The sequence below is a fragment of the Dermochelys coriacea genome, chromosome 20 (genome assembly GCF_009764565.3).
Source record: "Dermochelys coriacea isolate rDerCor1 chromosome 20, rDerCor1.pri.v4, whole genome shotgun sequence".
Classification (NCBI taxonomy): domain Eukaryota; kingdom Metazoa; phylum Chordata; order Testudines; family Dermochelyidae; genus Dermochelys; species Dermochelys coriacea.
In genome coordinates, this window is record NC_050087.2 from 16394210 (window position 1) to 16414967 (window position 20758).

The 20758-nt window shown below is 53.8% G+C and overlaps 3 protein-coding genes across 8 annotated transcripts in view; 2 read left to right on the plus strand and 1 right to left on the minus strand.

Annotated features, from left to right (window-relative positions):
* On the minus strand, positions 1 to 3938 carry WDR83OS (WD repeat domain 83 opposite strand). The gene is given in 5 exon segments (XM_038378457.2): positions 1 to 686; positions 1441 to 1492; positions 1495 to 1537; positions 2671 to 2776; positions 3809 to 3938. Coding segments are annotated over 5 exon segments (318 nt in total). The 5' UTR covers positions 3859 to 3938; the 3' UTR covers positions 1 to 619.
* Positions 3926 to 8805, plus strand: LOC119845751 (WD repeat domain-containing protein 83-like). Of its 2 annotated transcripts, none has more exons than XM_043506926.1 (10): positions 3926 to 4042; positions 4717 to 4873; positions 5334 to 5454; positions 5842 to 5947; positions 6557 to 6605; positions 6727 to 6853; positions 7191 to 7258; positions 7699 to 7807; positions 8289 to 8403; positions 8533 to 8805. In XM_043506926.1, exons 2-10 carry the CDS (start codon positions 4771 to 4773, stop codon positions 8686 to 8688), a joined length of 954 nt encoding a protein of 317 aa, XP_043362861.1. In that variant the 5' UTR covers positions 3926 to 4042; positions 4717 to 4770; the 3' UTR covers positions 8689 to 8805. The 2 variants fall into 2 exon arrangements, with proteins under 2 accessions (XP_043362861.1, XP_038234379.1); XM_038378451.2 differs by lacking the exon at positions 3926 to 4042 and adding an exon at positions 4089 to 4132 and having other exon boundaries at positions 4571 to 4873.
* The window catches only part of LOC119845748 (F-box/WD repeat-containing protein 9-like), a 15526-nt gene continuing 3441 nt past the window's right edge, over positions 8674 to 20758 (plus strand). Inside the window, exons 1-7 of one of the 5 annotated variants that reach the window (XM_043506920.1) lie at positions 8674 to 8806; positions 11345 to 11770; positions 12910 to 13046; positions 13648 to 13875; positions 14335 to 14447; positions 17058 to 17149; positions 20289 to 20437. In XM_043506920.1, coding sequence (XP_043362855.1) covers positions 8734 to 8806; positions 11345 to 11770; positions 12910 to 13046; positions 13648 to 13875; positions 14335 to 14447; positions 17058 to 17149; positions 20289 to 20437 — 1218 coding nt within the window. In that variant the 5' untranslated portion in view covers positions 8674 to 8733. Of the gene's footprint in view, positions 8807 to 9451; positions 9607 to 9928; positions 10284 to 11344; positions 11771 to 12909; positions 13047 to 13647; positions 13876 to 14334; positions 15781 to 17057; positions 17150 to 20288; positions 20438 to 20758 lie in introns of those variants that run through there. The other 4 variants (XM_038378438.2, XM_038378439.2, XM_043506921.1 and 1 more) reach the window with 4 other exon arrangements.

The window sequence follows — 20758 nt, forward strand, 5'->3', positions numbered from 1 at the left end:
ATAACCACGTTCCAGGCTCAAGCCCCCAGCGCTGCTGGCCTCGGAGGCGAACTACAGCCTGCAGCATCCTGCTGGTTTGAAGCAAAAGCGTGTATTGATCTAGTGCTGGTGAAAAGGTGCCAACAGAACAAACCTCTGAGACTTAAGTCCTCTGTCCACAGAGCAGATGCAACATGGCCAGGAGCCAGCTTAAGCTTCCCCCTTATGCTGACCTCCCAGTGGGCGAGGACCCCACCCAGCAGAGAGCAATCTCTGTGGCCAAGTCAACACTTGGCCTCTGTGCTATCAACAAGTCAGTTAGTGCCAGTCATGGTGAGTTATTTTTACAATGGGGACCCTCAGAAACTGGACTGCGACCCACAAAATATCAGTTCGATGGTAAGTACTTTCAGCCCCTATGAAACCGGTGACAAAGAGATGAAAGGCACCATTCTACATGCGCAGAGATTGTTTTTTTAAACCAAAGCTCCTACAGCAACAACCCATTTATTTTGATAGCCGAGTGTTACAACACACTGCTTGTACAAACAGATGGTTCTAGCGTGTGAATCCTTCCTCTCTGCTGAAAGCGTCTCTCTGGGATTTGCAAGAAGGAGGTGTGCAATGAGCTGTAATCTCTTCACCAAGGCGAGGACATGGGTTGGGGATTCTGTAGATAGGACATCACCACAGCAGAGATAGACAACCTGAATGCAGAGGAAGAAAATCTATCATTTTAAAAACCAACCAACCATGAGTTTTTTTTATTATTTCAATATCCACCATCATGTCTGGGTCTTGTAGAGCATTAGCATGTTGGTGAACAATTCCCAGGGATTCCAAAGTACTTGCTTTTTCAACCATGCATACGAAAATTGCTCACCCACACAGAAATGGAGCCACCTCTACAGTGGAAGACAGCAGTCACTTAACATTAAACACTGTACCAGTTTTTTGACAGATGAAGAATTTTTCATCCAACTGGAACTGCAGTGTAGGTATTTAAGGAAACAGACTGTAGATTCCAGAGTTGGGAATTGGTCAGGACATGGGTTCACAGCTCAGCTTTTAGGAAAAGATGCCATGGAATTTAATATCCAAGAACAAACGAGACCTTGGTTTTAGATCTCATTCAAATGATGGGACCTCTAACAGATCAGCTCTCTATCACCAAAGAACCATGCTGGGACGCTGGTTCATTGCTGACTAGGGTGAAGAGTGCTCCGTACTAATCACCAACACCATTTTATCCCCATTCTACAGATGGAGAAACCAAGGCAGGAGGAAAGTGTCAAAGTATAAAATCATGCAGTATTAGTGCAGAGTAGGATACAGAACCCAGAAGTTCTGGCTTCTACTCCTCTGCTCTAACCACAACATGGACAGGCAGGCACATTTGGACGTATGTCTTCTATTCACAGGGTGAGTCAATAAGACAGTTAAAGGAAGACAGTGACTTACATGAAGCTGCTCATCATCAGTTTGGTGTCCTTTGAGCTTCTGGAGTTGGCAAGCTAATGAAGGAGCAATAGACAGCAATCCAAGCATACCACTTCAGCTAGAAACACAGAGGAACTAATGTAAGAGCCTCAAAGTGGGCACTTACGGGATCTCTCAGGATCTTCAATATCTGATAATACTGGGCAAGTCTCAGAGCTCTTTAAAAAAAAAAAAGAAAAGGAGTACTTATGGCACTTTAGAGACTAACAAATTTATTTGAGCATAAGCTTTCGTGAGCTACAGCTCACTTCATTGGATGAAGTGAGCTGTAGCTCACGAAAGCTTATGCTCAAATAAATTTGTTAGTCTCTAATGTGCCATAAATACTCCTTTTCTTTTTGCGAATATAGACTAACACGGCTGCTACTCTGAAACCAGAGCTCTTTAATACATTCATAAAACAATGAAACACCCTCCCTTGTGACGTTAGTTAGTATCAGTACCATTTCACCGACTCGCCCAAAATCAGACGAGTCAGTAGCAGAGCTGGGAAGAGGACCCCAAAGTCCTGGCTCCCAGTCCCGATTTAACCAATAGGACACACTCCCTTCTCCAGCCAGGAAGAGACCACAAGAGCCTGGACTCCCAGTTCCATTTTCTACCCACTAAACACTGAACCCGGAACAGAAATTGACTCTTTCTCTTCCAACCCTGTTTCAGTGCAATGGCTTAGACCACTCTAGGTCTCCCCCTCATCCTCCCCCAAATCATTTAACATAGGGAGGCTGTGGAATCCCTGTCACTGGAGGTTTTTAAGAACAGGTTAGACAAACGTTTGTCAGGGACGGTCTTGGCATACTTAATCCTGCCTCAGTGGGCTGGAGGGAGACGCACAAAGCAGGAGGGTCTTGGAGCCCAGGCTCTTACCTGAGCGGGAACGTCTGCACTGCTATTCTTAGCCCTGCAGCTGAGCCAACTGATCTGGTTCTGAGACTCGGTGCTGTAGGATTTTCATTGCAATTCACATAGACACTAGGTGATCTCCTGAGGTCCCTCCTTGCCCAGCATTTCTAGGATTCTGTGAAAGAGCAGCCAGTTGGTTAAGGGAACAGGCACGGTGAGGCTATGGAGTGCTACAGCGCCCCGCTGCACAGATGTCCTTTATAATAAAAAGCACGCATCTCATGTTTGCTTCACCCTAGAAGGCATCTTATCTATGCAAGATCTAATGTTCATTCCTTTCCTGCTCACTTTAAGCATTAAGCCGCACATGCTGAAAATCATCCCCAGCAGGTTCATGTAATCTGGAGCGGGATCTTCCAGCATGGGGTTGTTCTCTGTAGGCGGAAGCTTGTACCTACAAAGCAAGCGTGAAATGGCATGTTACGAGAGAGAGGAGGAAATGTTAACTCAGGCTTGGAAACTATTATCCCTCTTCTTCATAGGTAACATGAAGATAAACAGGGATCTGCAGGGGTGTGGAATGGGATAAGGGGCCTTTCATCTCCAGGTCACTGGTATCAGGCCAGCCCTAGCTCAAGCAGACTGGGTGGCTCAGGGTGGGGATAAGGAATCAAACACGGGGGCTTTCTCATCTAGAGCAGTGGGTCATATCCACCCCCAGGCCTGAGCAGCTTAGTAAAATCAGGGAATGAGATATGGAGACTTTCCTCTCCAATAACCAGGTCTAATGCTGGTAGAGAGGGACCTAAAGTCAGTCCCATCTGAGGTCTGTTCTTGGGGCTCTGGGAAATGAGTTGGCAGGTTTCCAGTTGGTTGCCATTGGCAAGAGTGGGGACTAGGGAACAAGAATAACCTGGATTGGGAGGTGCCAGTATCTCCTCTTCTCTCCTCTCTGCCAGAAGACTGTCACCCATAACTCTCCGACAACTGGCCAGATTCCTGCCACCCACCCCTCAGGGTCCCGCTGGGCAACCCCACCAGACACAGAGCCCATGGCGATGACCCACCCCGCGGGGTCCCGCTGGGCAACCCCACCAGACACAGGCCCCACAGTGATCGCCCCTTCCCATTTAACAGGACAATTTGCCCCTGCCCCAGGGCTTTGGTTATCAAGGGGCTGCCATGTGGGGCACGCTCCAGCCTTCCCTATGGGGCAGCACCATGGCCTTACTACGGGGACCCCAAACCTGTCAGCTCAGGGGTTCTCAGACTTGTGTCCTGGTGACCCCCTGTCACGGAGCAAGCCTCTGAGTGCGACCCCCCCCCATTGGAAACACTGTTTATCTATTTCACACCGTTATAAATGCTGGAGGCAAAGCGGGGTTGGGGGGGGCGCTGACAGCTCGTCACCGCCCGTGTAATAACCCCCAGTTTGAGAACCCCCGACCTACGCCCCGCCCGCTCCCCCCTCGCCCCGCCCGCTCACCTCAGCACCTTGTTGGGCCGCCGCGGGTCGGCCATGCTGTTGCTGGACATTTGCTCCCGGGGGGCGCGGATCGGTGTAACACCCCGCGGCCCGCAGCAATGGTTCCGGAACAGCCCCCGCCCCCCGCGCCTGGCCGGGGCGAGCCGGTCCCCGAGCCTGACCCCACGGCGGGCAGGGGACAAGGCGGAGCCAACAACGAGCCCTGCAGCCCGCGGCGGGTCCCGCTCAGAGCAGGTGGGGCCAAGCGGGGCGGAACCAAGGGAGCCGGAACCTGCGGGGCCGGGGGACGGGAATGGGAGGTGGACACGGAGGCCCCTCTCCCCGGTATTGCGTGGGGGAGAGGAAGCAAGGGGGGGCGGGGGCTGGGGGGTGAGTGAGTCTGATGGGCTGGGGAGGGCTGTGGCGGCTCGGGAGCATTTAAGGGGATGATTGAGCCTGTAATAGGCTGGGGAGGCTATAGGGGTTGGAAGGAGTCTAAGGAACTGGGGGCTATAGGGGGCTCTATAGGTGCAAGGCTGGGGAGGCCACAGGGGGTCTCTGTAAGAGCTGGGTTGAAGGACGCTGCACACAGCTCTATAGGGGATGGCTCCAAATGTGTGCAGCTCCATAAGGCTCCCTGGGTCTTAATAGGATGACCTCCGCGTCCCCGACCGCACGTCGAACCCAGCCACGGCCTAGATCTAGCGGGGGTTGGATTTTCCCTTTTCCTGCCTCCTGTGGCAGCAACAGCCACCAAATCACTTCCTTGTTGTTTCCTTACAGGATGGCACCAACTGCTTCCCCGAGCTTGTGAGCGAGTGTCTCCAGCCCCCAGGGAGATGCCCGTAAAGCTGGAGTGTGGTGAGAGATTTGTAACCTGCCCCAGCTGACCCCTATTGTGTCACGTCACCCCACCCCCACGCTTACAGAGTCCAGATCTCCCAGATTTAGCCACCTTAGGTACCGGCCGCTTGGGTCCCATCATGGCGTTTCCTGAACCAAAGCCCAAGAAGCCAGAACTGCCAAAGAAGCTGGTGCAGAATCTGGAGTGCAAACAGGGAGCAGTCAGGGCAGTGAGGTTTAATGGTGAGTGTGTCCTCACGGGCCCCATGAAGCGACTCAGTGGGCTCTAGTGGGTTGAAATGAGGGCCAGGACTCCTGGATTCTGTTCTCAGCTCTGGAAGGGGAGTGAGGTTTAGTGGTTAGAGCAATGAAGTCAGAACCGTGTGGGGCGTTTAGAGCTCTGTTGATGTCAGCAGATGTCAAAAGTCCAGACTCTTAGTGTGTTCCTTATTGTTGTGTCCTGGTAGGAATGAGGGGAGGGTGTGTCTTAGTGGAGATCTGCCCTTAGTTTCTTCCATTGTTTTGGGGGTTGGCTTGGTGGGGGCAGCTGGGAGAGCATGCATGGGACTAGCAGGGAGCCATACAGAGCAAGAGGACAGCAGGGAGAAGAGCACAGCTGTGGAGTGGAAATGCTGGATGTGGGGCTGGTGCCTCTGTGGGTTACGCTGTCCCTTTGCATCATTCTCCATCCTGTCTCCGGCAGTGGATGGAAATTACTGTCTCACCTGCGGAAGCGACAAGTCCCTGAAGCTGTGGAACCCCCACAAGGGGACCCTCCTGAAGACGTACAGCGGCCATGGCTATGAAGTGTTGGATGCGGCTGGGTAAGGGCAGGGGATGGGCTCCACTTCTCTCATAACCCAAGGCACTTCAGGATCAAACTACTTTCGAGTGTTTAGCATTCAAGTGGTTAGAGGAGGTGGGGAAGGGTAATAGCAGAGTGAGGACTTTGGGGTTCTATCCCCACCTCTGGGAGCGGGTGGTTTTTAGTGGGTTCTGCAGGAGGGACACTGCTGGGAGTCAGGACTCCTGGTTTGCAGTGTGGCACATCCCCACCTTATGCCTCAGTTTCCACCTATCCGTAAAACAGGAACAGCAATGCCAACATGCCAAAGGGATGCAAAGCCTCATAAATGCATGTCTGTAACCTCTCCCTGAGGGGTCGGATCCCCACGAAAACGCCTAACCTTGTCTCTCTGCTTCCCCTACAGCTCCTTCGATAACAGCCAGCTCTGCTCCTGCGGGGCCGACAAAACAGTCGTCCTGTGGGACGTAGCCAGTGGGCAGGTGATCCGCAAGTTCAGAGGTCACGCGGGGGTGAGGCCCGTTTGGTTACTGCAGTGCTGCTTGGGTTGGGGTGTTGCAGGCTGATGTCCGCCAGCCTGCTACATGTGGGGAATGACTTGGCTGGGTGTGGGGAGGCGCCAGGGGAGGCCCAGCTACTCTCTCCCTGTCCCACTGGGCCTTAGTGCAAGTTACAAGTGTAGCTGGCTGCCCCATCGCTTATTACATCAGGCTGGGGAGGCTTCCTTGCTCTCAGCCAGTGGGTGTGACAGATGGTGACCTTAACCCTTAGTGTTACCAGGGTGGGGACTGAATCGAGGTGTTGCTGCCTAGGGGGCACATGGACAGGTGCAGCAAATGAGTGTGGGCACGGGGGGAGGGTTATAGGATGGTGAAGCAGGTCGGGGTCACAATGAGTTGTTTGTAGGGAGCGTTGGGAGGGGAGCTGGGGGAGGCTGTGGGGAAGCTGCAGTCAGGTTCAGGAGGGGCTGAGGGGATCAGTGTGGCTTGGGGGAGATGCTAACGAGCTGGGGTGATAGCTCGGGGATGGCCCAGCGACTGCAGGGAGAGCACCCGAGGGCCATGCACCGTGTGCTGAACTTGGCCCTGGCTGTCCTTCCTGACCTGTCTCTCCATCCACAGAAGGTGAACTGCGTGCAGTTCAACGAGGAGGCCACTGTGATCCTGTCGGGTAAGCAACCCGGCTCTGAATCCCCAGCTGACTCATTGCGAGTCCTTCAGGAACTCCGGGGGCTGGCAGGGCTAGATCCTGCCAGGCTGTTACTCCGAATCTGCTCTGTGCTCTCTCCTAGGCTCAATTGATTCCAGCGTCCGCTGCTGGGACTGCCGCTCACGCAGACCCGACCCAATCCAGATCCTGGACGAAGCAAAGGACGGGGTGTCCAGCCTGAAAGTGTCAGATTACGAGATCCTCTCTGGGTGAGGGGCTCCGAGTCAGGGAGGGGGCCGTAGACCCAAGGGTGAGTTAGAACAGCCAGCGCCCCCAGGACCCAGACCAAACAACCTTCATCAGGGTAGGGAAAGGCAGGTAACCTTCCCCATCAGGGATGTGCCATCTCACGTTTGACCCTTGTGGGTTGCCATATTCGGGAATGGAGTTGGTTCAGGGGCTTGACTCCCCCCTTCTCCAGCTATATTCCCAGGAGCTGCCCTGGGAGCGCCCCAGCTGGGCCTGGGCAGTGTGTGTGTTGGAGGACTGGGCATCACATCCTCTGTACTTGCCCAGTAACCCCTTCCCCGTTGCCCCCCCCCCCAGCTCTGTGGACGGCTGCGTCCGGCGCTACGACCTGCGCGCAGGGGAGCTGTACTCGGATTACGTTGGAAGTAAGTGAGAGAAAAGAGCTACCGCCAGGAGCCCTAGCCACGGAGCCAAGGCCAGAAGGGGGCTGGCTCTGATGCATCCTGAGGGCAGGGGGCTGGCTGGCCCAGAGGGAATGGGGTGCTGACTGATGCAGCCCCAGGGCCTGGGGGAGAATGGGTGCTGGTTCTGATGCAGCCCCAGGGCAGGGAACTGAATGGTTGGGGAGATGGGGCCCTGGCCCTGATTCGGCCCCAGGGCAGAGGGCTTGGGGGGTGGGGAAAATGGGTCACTGGCTCTGATGCGTCCCGAGGGCAGGGGGCTGGCTAGCCCAGAGGGAATGGGGCGCTGGCTCTGATCCAGCCCCAGGGCAGAGGGCAGGCTGGCTCAGCTTTTACCCAGCACCCCCCTCTGTGCCAACTCCTGGTTTCCATCAGCTCCAGCATCTGCTGCTTTGTCCTTGCAGGTCCTGTCACCAGCGTGTGTTTCAGCAAGGACGGGCAGTGCACGCTGGCTGCCAGCCTGGACTCCACCCTGCGTCTGCTGGACAAGGACACCGGGGAGCTGCTGGGAGAGTACGTGCCCCCCTCGCCTTCTGGCCAGGAGCAGTCATTGTTGGGGAGACACACACACACCCCCCCCTCACAGAGCTGGGGCTTAACATGGGGGCTCAGCTAGTCCCTGGACCCTTATTGCACCAGAGTCTCATGCTCGCTCTCTCTGGGGCAGCCCCTCCTTGAGTCTTGGGTCTCAGACAGATACTGCCTGCTCTGGGGGTCAGCGACTAACTCTGAGCTCTCCCCTCCCCCCGCACTGCAGCCCCCCAGCCTAACCCCTCAGGCCCAGCCCCTGAAAGATATTTAGGCACCTGCCTCACTGAAATCCAGGGCCACTGGTCCCTCAGGAGGGGCCGCTCGCTGCACTAGGGCCCTGTACACAAGGAAAGGTGGCTTTGGGCCAGCCTGGGGCACCCATGGTGTAATCCGGCAGGGGTACAGCAGCAGGGATTTCCCCGTTCTCCCCCATGCAGACCCTGTCTGGTCTGTTCCGCTCTAGATACACCGGCCACAAGAACACTGCCTACAAGCTGGATTGCTGCCTGAGTGAGAAGGACACGCACGTGGCCAGCTGCTCGGAGGATGGGAAGGTGTATTTCTGGGACCTGGTTGAGGTGAGGGGGGGGCTGTGCAGGGCAAGTCTAGCCCACAGCGGGCAGAGGCCCCACTCCTTGCCATGGGGGTCGGGCCCCTCCTTTCCTAGCTACCCACGTTCTCACTGGGGGTCTTTCCTCCCCCCACAGGGCTCCCTGACGCTGAGCCTGCCCGTCGGTAAAGGCGTGGTCCAGTCCCTGTCCTTCCACCCCAGCGAGCCCGGCCTGCTCACCGCCACTGAGGGGCGCGTGCAGTTCTGGAGAGAGGAGTCCCACACGGCAGGGGAGCAGCCACCAGGCTGTTGAGCTGGAGAATTAGGCGTCCCTCTGGCCTAGGAGTTGATATTGGGCATGTTACTTCCTCTCCCTGGGCCTCAGTTTCCGTATCTGAAAAGTGGGAATAATACTTACCTCCTTTGTAAAGGTGTGTGAAGATTTACAGAACACATGAAAAAATGAATTAGCATATGGGTGTGCTTAAACGGCACTGACCTGGGTTCATTAACTCCTATGATACGGGGCAAGCTACTTAAGTTCTGTGCTTCTATTTCCCCATCTCAAAAATGGAGCATGAGGATAACTTCTTAGACTGTGGTCACAAGTGCTTTGGGCAGCTGGCCTCATTGAGGGGCCTTCAGTGCTGTCTTGCTGCCTGGGCCTGCTTATGGATTTGCAAGAGGCAGCCAGGAGCCCAGCTCGCTGGTTACTGGGGGGTGAGTGGGGAGCGGGGCGGGGGCTCTACAGGTGGAGGTTTGGGGTAGGGTCTGGGACAGCGTCTGGCAGGGCAGACCCAGCCGTGGTCTGTCTCAGGGAGGAGCTGGGATGGGCAGCCCAGCTGGGGCCTGGCTCCTGCCAGGCTGCCCCTGGGGGGTCGGTGGCTGGGGGCGAAGGAAGGCGGTTGCCTGAGGCTGGGGAAGACACTGATGCTGTGATGTCATAAGAGGGTTATGTCATCCCTATGAGGTCACATGAATGCCTTGACGTCATGACACGGGGGCGGTCTTTGAACAACACCCTCCGGAGGACGACCTCGGTCTCCGGGGGTGGGGGGGGCGGTCACGTGAGAAGGAGGGGCGGGAGTACGTCCGTTCTGTGACGTCATATTCCGACGCCGGAAGCCGCCCCCGGCCGTGAGGAGGGGAGCGGACGCGCCGGATCCGGAAGTGGAGAGGAAGAGGAGGCGGGGCTCCGCTGTCAGAGGCGAGCGGTTCGGCCCCCGCCGGGGTAAGAAGGGGGGCGGGGCAGAGAGAGGCTGGGCCCGGGGGAGGCGGCTTCGTCCGTTGCCCGGCCCCCGCCAGCCTGAGCCTCCTGCGCGCTCCCGGCCCCCGCTCCGAGCTCGGCCCCGGCTGCAGCCGGCCCCTGGGCGACACCCCCTGAGCCCGCCGGTCCCCAGGTCCCTGCGGGGGGGGGGGGCGACGCCCCCTGAGCCCGCCGGTCCCCAGGTCCCTGCGGGGGGGGGGGGCGACGCCCCCTGAGCCCGCCGGTCCCCAGGTCCCTGCGGGGGGGGGGCGGGGCGACGGCCCCTGAGCCCGCCGGCCCCCGGTCCCTGGCTCCCTGCAGCAAATCTAGCCCAGCCAGCCTCCTGCGGGTGGCCTGCGCGCTCCCCCTCAGCGACACAGGCAGGGCAGTCACCTGGCTGTAGCATCCGAATGCCCTTAGGTTAGCGCCCAGAGGCAGAGGTAAACCATGGGCCAAGCCGGGCCCATCAGCCAAGCTGCTGTGGAATCCATCCCTGTCTGTCTCCTTGTCAGCCCCAAGTGAAAGCTTCTCTGGCTCCCCAGAGGCCAGCCCTTCTCCCTGACACCTGTCCACTTCGTTCTCCAGCTGGGGCCTCCACGTCCCTCCACGTGGGCTGCTCCACGTCCTGGGGGAAGGGGGATCTCCTCCTTCTTGGTTGCTAGGTGTGACTGTTTTAGCCTTTGGGGTTCCTGTTGTCTTTCCAGCTTCTCCATGGATACTGCTGTTTCAGCCAGTCCTTTAGTGACCCATTCATCCCACCCCAGACAGTTACATCACATCCTTCCCTGGTATCTCCTTATCTGCCCCAAATAGTAGATAAGCCTTTTGTTCCACCCTGGGTAGCAAGCCAAATACATAGGACGTACACAGAGGAAAATTCCCACTTTGTCAGAGAGGGCATCTGGGAGAACCTGTTGGAATGAAGCACCTCTCCTCCACTCAGAGCAATGGGCTCAGGCTCTCTGCAAACTCAGGCACTGTTGCTGTGTCAGTCACGCTTAGGGCAACAGCCTCATCTCAGGCTCTTTGCAGACTTCAGCAGTGTTACAGTCAGGGCATGTGTTTGTTTTTTTTTCACAACCACAAGAGCTGAAGACTAATTAATTATGAAAGCTGAGATTCTGGAGAACAATTGAGAAGTCTGTCAGTCCTCACTTCTCCTTTTCCCCCCCTATTTTGGGAAACACTGCAGAACAAGAGGATGGGAAGCTGAGGACATAGGAATGTGGGTCTGAGCTGGTACAGCAGGTGGAGAACGAGTGCAGAACAGGAACGAATAGCTGGAAATTCAAGCCAGACACATTCAAATGAGAAATTAGACACTGATTTTTAACAGGGAAGATGATTAACCTTTAGACCAGACTCTGAAGGAAGTGGTGGATTCTCCATCTCATCTTGTCTTGTCTTCCAGTCTGGTTGTCTTTCTGAAAGATGCTTTAGCCAAACACAAGTTACTGGGGTCACTGAATGGCCTGTGATCTAGAGGAGATCAGGCCAGATGATCTAATGATCGCTTCGGGCCTTAAACTCCATCCCTGAGCGCATACAGCCGCCAGATGAGCTGGCAGAATGAAAGGGACTGGTGGACTGAACCTGTCCCTTGCTGTACTGGCTGCGTGGGGTAGAATGGCCAATGTTATGCTCTGCTCTGTGCTACATATGATATGCTGTACTGGTTACTATGCTGCGCTCACCACTCTCACTGTCCCTACTGCTTCTGCAGCCATGGACCTGGCACCAAACTCCGAGGACCCCCAAGGCTCCGACAATGACTCCGACACAGAGAACAAGGTTGATCCAGACATGCAGGCTCAGGAGTACATCGACCGCATCCTCAGCTCTGCTCAGCCCAGCCACAAGGCCCAGTGCCCACCTCCCGAATCACTCTCTGTGGGGCCCAGGGCCCATGCATCGGAGCACAGGTCTCCCCTGGAGCTGAAGAAGTCTCCTGCAAGCGACGACGTGACCTCTGGGCTGTTAGCCCTCCCTCTGGAGCTGATCCTGGAGATCTGCTCTTACCTGGAAGCCAGGTTTCTTCTCAATGTCTTGCCCTTGGTCTGTCGGACCCTCAGGGATATTGTGCAGGACCCAGTGACCTGGAGGATTCGCTTTCAGAAAAGGATCAGTGGGTGTAACCCAGTAGTGGAAGGTAGATCTCCATTGGACTTTCTTCATTGGAGGTGGGACTTGGAGGAGAGGCAAAGGGCTGAGCACAGGACTGGGGGCCAGGACTCCTGGGATCTACTGTAGGACCAGATGCTATTTCATGGGCCTCAGAGAGGTCCCTCAGTTAACTTTACTATCTTGAGAGTTAGTTGGTGCTGGTTAGAGCTATGTGGGAGCGGGTAACGATAACTCCAGGGTCCTATCCCCAGCTGTTAAGGTAGGGGCTGGGAGTCAGGACTCCTGGGTTCTATCCCTGGCTCTGGAAGGGGGTCTAGTGGTTCCAGTGGAGGGGGGCACTAGGAATCAGGACACCAGACTTCTGTTCCCTGCTTTGCAGCTGACATCACTACGTGATCCTGGCCAAGTCCCCTCACTGCTTTGCCTTGGCTTCACCTCTGAAATGGCAGTAGCTCTCCCACCGCCCTTCCTTGGATCGAGGGATGGGAGGTGGTTTGGGATGCTCTGAGGCAGCAATGCTGTGGCTTAGTTTTGCTGCCCATCCATTCAAAGGGGCCGCATTGGATCCTCTAGAGGCGACATATCCCCGTCCTTGGGAAGAGAAGGGTTTACGGACTCTAAAGCAGTGGTTCTCAACCACGGGTACGCAGAGGTGTTCCAGGAGGTCCATCAACTCGGCTAGAGATTTGCCTAATTTTACAACATGTGACATAAAAACCACTAGCAAAGTCAGTACACACTAAAATTTCATACAAACAATGACTTGTTTCTGCTGCTCTATAGACTATACACTGAAATGTAAGTACAAAATTTCCATTCCAATGGATTTGTTTTATAATTCCATGATAAAAATGAGAAAGCAAGCCATTGTTCAGTAACAGCGTGGCTGTGACACTTTGGTATTTTTACATCTGATTGTGTAAGCAAGTAGTTTTAAAGTGAGGTGAAGCTTTGGGTTACGCAAGACAAATCAGACTCCTGAAAGGGTTACAGTAGCCTGGAAAGGTTGAGAGCCGTTGCCCTGAAGAAAGCGATTTTTTTACACAGCCCCACCTCGACCTGGTGCAGGGGATGGGGAGTGGCTGTGGGATCAAAGCTCCCAGCAGTTTTGGGATGCCCAGAGGAGGACACCCCGATCCTTGTGATTTCTTCCTATCTATGCAGAGGACTTTGACTGGCCGGCTGCTTGCATGGAGCTGGAGGAGCATCTCAGACACTGGGCCTGTGATGGCAGGAGAACAGAGTACTTCTCCCTTGCCAACGGCCACTTCTCCTCCATCAACTCCGTTCTGCTCTTGCAGGTGAGGTCTGATTTCCTCCTTTGCTGGCCATTGATGTCTGGGGGTGGGGTGGGGTGTGGCGGGGCCTGGGAGTCAGGACTACTGGGTTTGACTTCTGGCTGTGGGAGGGAAGAGTATGAGGTAGAGCAGAGTCAGGACTCCTGGGTTCTATTTCTGGGTTCAGCAGCTGCTGATCTCTGATCATGACACACAGCTGTTGGCTAGAGTAGGTGTGGAAGACTCTTCCCATGTACAATTGGTTGTGGTGGTGGTATCTTCCGAGCCCTGTTAGCTGGGGCGGCTCCCCACATTGGTCTCTGGCTCCAGGAGTTCTGTAGGGTGAGAGTAGGCGATACTTTTACATGTATCTGAGTGGCTCACATCTTTTTCACAGCGGGAAATTGAGGCATGGACCAGGGAAGCAACTTGCCTGATGTCTTATAGAAAATTCTTGGTAGAATCAAGAATAGAACCCAGGAGTCCTGACATCCAGCCCCATCCGGCTCTAACCTCTGAGTCCCTGCCTCTGAGCATCCCATCATCTCTTTGTTCCTGTACCAATGACTGACCAGTTTCTCCCATTTCAAAGGACCTGTAGCCAGTCTGTCTCCTTCCCTTGCAGGGTGGGGCTCTCTGTGTCTCAGGCTCCCTGGATCGGAACGTCGACCTGTGGGATCTGCGGGAGCTGGGCCAGTCCCCGGACAAGGTGCTGGTGAAAGCACTGGGCACGGAGCGCAATGGGACGCACAAGGTGGGAACCTGGCCTTCACCCTCCCGGGGCGGGGAGGGGTCTGACCAGGCTTCCTCTGAGCTGGAGAAAGGCGCCGATGGCACTCTGTCCTCAGCACGGGTATGCCCAAGCAGCCAGAGAGCGAGCTGTCCCCCAGCCCTGGCTGTTGCCCTGACGAGGGGAGCTAATTGGTGCCAGTAGCCGTGAGATGGGGGTTTTGTTCTGGGGATGCCAGGCCTACTGAGACCCCTGGATGGGAAATGCCCCCTGGCCCAGTCCCCCCTTCCCTGTGCCCTCCTTTGCCCATGCCTGTGCTGAATGTGAGCTTTCTTCCTCCCTTCTGTTGGGTTGGATTGAGCCGGGACAGCGTGTCTAGTGACTGGCACAGGAATGGGGCACTGGGACCTCTTGTGTTCATGTTCCTGCTGTGCGCCTCAGTTTCCCTGTCTGTACAATGGGGTTAACTCTGTGTATCGCAGGGAGTCTGTGGGGCTAAACGGCTTCGGGGAAAGACACCAGAGAAGGGCAGGAAAGGGCAGCCTCCTACTTTAACCCTTTTCTCTCCCTTTCCTGGTGCAGGGCTGGGTGTGGTCACTGGCTTCAAGAGACAACAAGGTGTGCTCAGGCTCCTGGGACAGCACGGTGAAACTGTGGGACATAGAGGCCAACGGGCAGCAGTTTGGGGAGATCAGGTACCGTTTCCCCTCCTCCCCCTGCACCACAGGCCCTCCAGGAAGCGACCCCAGCCTGCCTCCTACCAGCTTCTCCTTTGGCCACATGGCTGGTGCTCCCAGCTGCCTTCCTGCCTCTGCCCCCTGGGAGAGGGAGACCTTGGAGAGTTTCAGCCATCAGTGGAATCTGCTGTGCCTTAGAGACTGGGGTCGGGGCAGCCATGCTCGATGGAGAGGGGAGGAGATGGTGCTGCTGGGCAGAGTCTTGACCAGAGTACTGAAGTGGGGGAGGCCAAGGGCTCAGGCCGGGGATATGGGCTGAAGCTGGGGGCTGCCGGGCAAGAAGCTGTTCCTTTGCATCTCGATGGGTGGCTTACTACAACTTGGTTCTGCTCTGTGCAGTCCCTGCCAGACCACATCATGGTCTTAAAAAGCAGCCGGGGGGCAGTTGGATTGTCCGAGAGCAAAGATGATCAACGGAGACTGCTGCTAGGCAGGAGAGGAGGGAGGGTGCAATGGTTGGAGCGCTGGTCTGGCACACGAGAGCAGGATTCAGCACAGAGTTTAGTGGAACCTCGGGCCAGTTACTTGGGGACAGATTTTTCAAGAGATCTCTGTGCCTAACTCCCAGTGAGATCCTGAAGGCATTAGGTGCCTAGGTACCTATAAAAATCTGGCCCTCATTTCCCCACACATACAGTAGAGTTAACTGCACTGCCCTGCACCAATGTTCCCTCTAATTTTTGACAGGCCATGTGCACGAAAAATTACTTCTGTGCAAATTTTTGAAGCAGAGTTCAAATTTGTGCGCCATGAGGCAAATGCACCCAAGCGAGTAAAATGCTTATATATTTAAAAAGTTTTAATTTGTAATTTGTGATAATTTTACACCATGTTATTTTATAAATGTCATTTTTAAATACTTAGAAAAAGGAAATTTAACCATTCTTCATGAAGCAGAAGTTAGTTTTAAGCGTTATGCTTTATGATCTTTTTTTATATGCAATCACGAGCATATATCAAGCACATATTAATCATGATCATTATCAGTGCATAGGCTTCTGCCCATTGGTGTCCACTTTCACCTTTCATTCTATACACGTCTGAAAAGATTTTGGTAAACCTATAATAAAGACAATGTAATAAGTATGCCATCATGTCAATTTATATGGGTTTTCAGATAGACATCATAAGAAAAACAAGAGTTTGAGTTTTAAATTTAAAATTTTCCTAAAAAAATCAATAAATGATTATCAGCCAAGAATAAGATATGTAATTAAAATGTATTTTAATTTCCTTATTGGTCAAAATGTCAAAGACTGCTAAACTAACCTTACTGTTTTTCCTTGCGATCTTTTTCATTTGCCCATTCAATATAAACTATGTCCAGATCTCTCAGTCCTCCATCCAGCTGGTAACTCTTAATACACATCAGCATGTCCAAATGATCTACTTGTAAACGATTCCGTAGTTTGTTTTTTAGAGCGTTCGTTAAGCTAAAGCCACGCTCACAGTCTGCATTTGATGCTAGGAATATTCCTTCAATATCCGTCAACTTTGCAAGATCCTGAAACTGTTGGTTCTGGTGAGCAAATGTCACCATATCCGGGAAACTTAAAACCAGTTGGCTTTAGATTCTTTCAGCTACTGCAAACTTGAAATCATTTTACTGACTGACTATAACAATCTGTTCAGCAAGAAAGCCTTCGTATTTTGAACATAAGGATTTGACAGATGACACTTTAAGAAATCCAACTTCCATACATCGTTCCACATTCTTCCTGTTGAAAATTCTCCCGCTTTTATTATATGACTACTATTTCAATGCGCTTAACAGCATGACTCGACAAAAGGGCAAACGGGAGGTCATTCAGATCAGAATACCGGAAGTTTGTGCATACCTCCGATCATGTCCATGCATCTGCGGTAAAAAAACACGGGAAAATGGAGATATGTGGGTCCTGACCTTCCCAACGTGATCAACATTCCACATTCGAAATGCTGGCGAGGAGGGGTACGATTTATTGCCCTCCTTTCCCTTTTCCCCCCCCTTGCCAGCTAGTAGAATCTGGCTGTGTTGATAGATGGCAGGCAAACAATGTCAAAAGTTACCCGTAAATTATATTTCAGCCTGGCTCTGATGTAGTATTTCATTTTTTGTGCGCGCGGTGTTTCGCTGTGTGCACGGGGGTTTAGTATCTGTGTGCGCACATACAGCTTAGACAGAACAGTGCCCTATACTACAGGGTTAGTGAGGATACGTGCATTAAAGATTGGCAAGATTGGCTCTGACATTACGGTAATGGGGGACCCAGATTGCGAGGTGCTCTGACATGGTAATGGGGGGCCCAGATTGCAAGGTGCTCTGACATTACAGTAATGTGAGGGGGGGGGGCCCAGATTGGGAGGTGCTCTGACATTACGGTAATGGGGATCTGATAAGTACCTTCGGGAGGAGCAGCAGAAGAGAAGGGTCTTGTGCAGACGTCATCGGGATCACGCCCAGAGGCTGGGCACAGCGGGACCAAAGGCCTTGGGCATTCCAGCCCTGGGGGGGGGTGGCGACTGCGAGGCTCGTCCTGAAGGATCATATTTGTTCTCCCTTCGCTGTCTTGTCTCCCCAACTCCCAGTGGGAAAGCTCCCGTGCTGTGTCTCTCCTACCTGCCCGACATCCTGGTCACTGGGACCTACGACAAGAAGGTGACGGTGTACGACCCACGAGGTTAGTGTCTGCTTTAGGATTGAGGCTCCAGCTGTCGGTTGGGCTCATCCCTGCACCCCTGAGCCCAGCAGGCCCAATGCAGCAGGTCCTTTCACAGTCCCATGGCCCTGAGGCTTCATTTTCTGCTCCTGCCACTTGCTCTCTCTGCCTCAGCTTTCCGCTCTGTAAAACGGGGCTGATGATACCGAGCCACCTGGCTCGATGAAGTGCTTTGAGATCTCTGGGTGAAAGTCACCAGGGCTGTGCAAAGGGCCTGCTATACCTGAACCTCCTCTCGCTAGGCCCTGTGAGCAGCGAGTCCCCCAGGAATCCCAGGCCAGCAGTTCAGTTTATAGCCAAGAAAAAACAGACCCTTTGTTTTTTCCCATCTAGATTGGGAATCCGGGTCCCATGTAACCTGTGCGAAGGGGGGATCCCATGAGCAGGAGTGGGGTAGGGGAGTGATTCCAATGCTGCTGGAGCTTGTTGCTCAGCGGAGCTGGCCCAGTTCAGCCTGAGTAGCGAGAATGCTACTCAGTGGGGTTTCTGGGCACCCCGGGCTTGGGGCAACCCCTCTCCCACTCCTGCCACCTAGTGGGGACCTGGGAGGGAAAATCCATTGGCTGGAGGTGAAGATCTGTGTAACTTTACCCAGGGTATAGACTGGACTGATGGACAGCTGTGGCCCCTCAATTCTCCAACCTGGGGTGCCTTTTACACTGCTTTGCCATGGGAGCAACCACTCCAGGTCTGCTCACACCCAACCTCCAGCATGTAAGTGACTCCCAGTTATGCTGTATGAGTGCTTCGGCCAGCCCCTGTGAACGGCACTGAAGGGCAACACCAGCAAATGCCCGGCCCAGGCTTTCCCCCCGGAAATGTGGGGCGTGTACAGTCCAGCCCTCTCCAGGACAGGCTAAGCTCACAGAAAGTCCATCATCACACTAATAGAAAATGATCTGCACAAATCCTGTTATCCCGAATGAAGTTTCCCAAACATTTCAATCCAAATACCCTGGTTTAGATAAAACAATAAAGCAAGCAAACTTATTAACCCCAGAAAGTGACTACAAGTAATAAGGCATGAAAATCGGAATTGGTTACAAAGAAGTAAAATGCAGCTGCCGCCTAACTTAATGAGCTAAGGCCCTGTCTACACGGGCAAGATAGGGCGCAGGAAAGCAGCGTTCTGCAGTGTAACTCCCGAGGTGCACACGCTGCCAAGCCACTTTGGGCACAGAAACTCCTCAGTTCCGGCGTTGGGGGAAAAAACACCTTGATGAGAGTCGGAAGTCTTGCAGCAGAGGTGTCCAGTGCTGTAGCAGCAGTGTAAACGCATTACAGCCTGGAAGGACAAGGACGTGTTCCATAATCCCTCAAAAAAAGAAAAGGAGTACTTGTGGCACCTTAGAGACTAACAAATTTATTAGAGCATAAGCTTTCGTGAGCTACAGCTCATTTCATCGGATGCATTCGATGAAGTGAGCTGTAGCTCACGAAAGCTTATGCTCTAATAAATTTGTTAGTCTCTAAGGTGCCACAAGTACTCCTTTTCTTTTTGCGAATACAGACTAACACGGCTGCTACTCTGAAACCTGTCATAATCCCTCAAGTGGCTGCTCTGCTCCTTGTTTTGAACTGGGCTGCCCTGGAGATGTGCGCCCCTCCCCTTTCCAAGCTCTGTTTCTGACAGTAACCATTCATGTGGCATGCTCGAGCTGTTGAATACAGGCAGGGGGGTGTGCGTGCGTGCGTGCATGCGTGTGAGAGAGAGAGAGAGAGAGAGAGAGAGAGATTGTGATTGCTGTGCAGAGAGCTGGCGAGGGAGGCGGGAGCTGATGGAGTTTCCCCCCTGCCTGCTTCCTGCTGCGGTCTGAACTTACAATACAGCATGCTGACACACTCTTTGTCCCCCAAAACACAATCTCTCCCACCCTCCATACACACACACTCTGTCACACATACTGACCCGCCCCCCTTCAGTTGAAAAGCAGCTGGAAATGTAGTAGGATGCCCATGGAACAATGGGATTGGGAAACCTACATCATGTGACACTGTGCCTGCCACATGAAGCATTGCAAACCCTTCCCAAAGCACCCTGTCGCTAGTTGCACAGTGGGATAGCTACCACAATGCACTGCTCTCTTTGATGTTGCAAGAGCTGCGAATGTGGACGCGCTCCACCCTCACAAAGAGCACAGTGAACACACAACCGCGGTTTCATTCCAGCGCTTTAATAAAAGTGGTGTGATTTGTGCAGAAACTTGACAGTGTAGACGTACCCTAAGGGAATTCAAAGGTCTCTCACACCACAAGTTCCAACAGTCTGACTGGCTGAATCTTTCAGTCAGGATCCCTCCCCAGTCCAGTGCTGCTTCCTTTGTTCTTTAAGTGGTGTCGATGCCCTGGGCAGAGAGAACAGGAGAGATGGTTTGGGGCATTCACTCTCCCAATAGAGTCATTTCTCTTGGGCAAGAATCATCTCCAGATAAGATGGATGGGTGGCCAGGAACCTCAAGCTGCTTCTTTGTCAAAATGTAGATTTTTTTTTTTTTTGCCCACACCCTGTCTCCAGCAGAAGTGGGGCCACTTAATGCAGTGATGGTCCTCTTGACCTCGTTGCCACCAAGCTGAGGCATTGTCTAGCCTTTTGTCTCTGAGAAGCTGGTTTGTGACTGCCTTCCAGAACGTAGGAACATGGCTCAATAATGTGTCACCGTGGTCTCTTGTAACTTTACATACAATGTTATCACACACGTTTTACCAAGACAACAAGGATCAGCAAATCATGAGTTTTCAAATGATACCTCACAAGGCATACTTTGTACAGGTTTTACCATAATCCTCTAAAATGGGCGAACATAGGGGTACAGACTGTCACGATCTGCTGCCTCCCGACTGCAGGGTGTGGGTTGTGGGTTGGGATGGAGATCTGCCTCATGACTCCAGGGGTGGGATGGGATGCAGATCTGCTGGCCCCCTGGCTGTGTGGGTGGGGGTGCAGGATAGAACATTACTTCCCCTCCCAACCACATTAGGGGGTATGTGGGAGGGAAATTGACCCAGGGCCCAGTGCAGGCATCACCTGCCTAGGATCCCACAGTCTCCCCAGTAGAGCTCTGTCCCGGCAAAGATCTTGACACTGTTCCCTTCCCGGCAGCTTCCCAGGCCCCATTGAAGAGCCGCAAGCTCCACTCCAGCGCCGTCCTGTCCCTTGTGGCCGACGAGCGCTTCATCATCTCAGGCAGCAAGGACCGGACGCTGGTCGTCTTCGACCGCCGGGCCAACAGCATCCTCCAGAGGCTGCAGGTGGGTGGCCGGAGCTGGTGACTATTCTCCCTCCTACCTGCTGAAGGCAGTGGAGGTTGCCTGGAATCACCACGGAGAGGAAGGAGATGGGCGTTTGTAGACGCTCCCTGCCTGAGGACATTTTGGGGGAGGAGAATATGTAATCCTTAGAGAGTCCCTGACCCAACTGGTTGCATCTGTAGGAGGGTGTGGGGTGCAGGGAGTCAGGCCTCCTGGGTTCTATCCCCAGCTCTGAGAGGGCAGTGGGGTCTCGTGGTTAAAGCAAGTGGGGCTGGGAGTCAGGATTCCTGGGTCTGCCACCATAGGCGCTGACTTCTACTC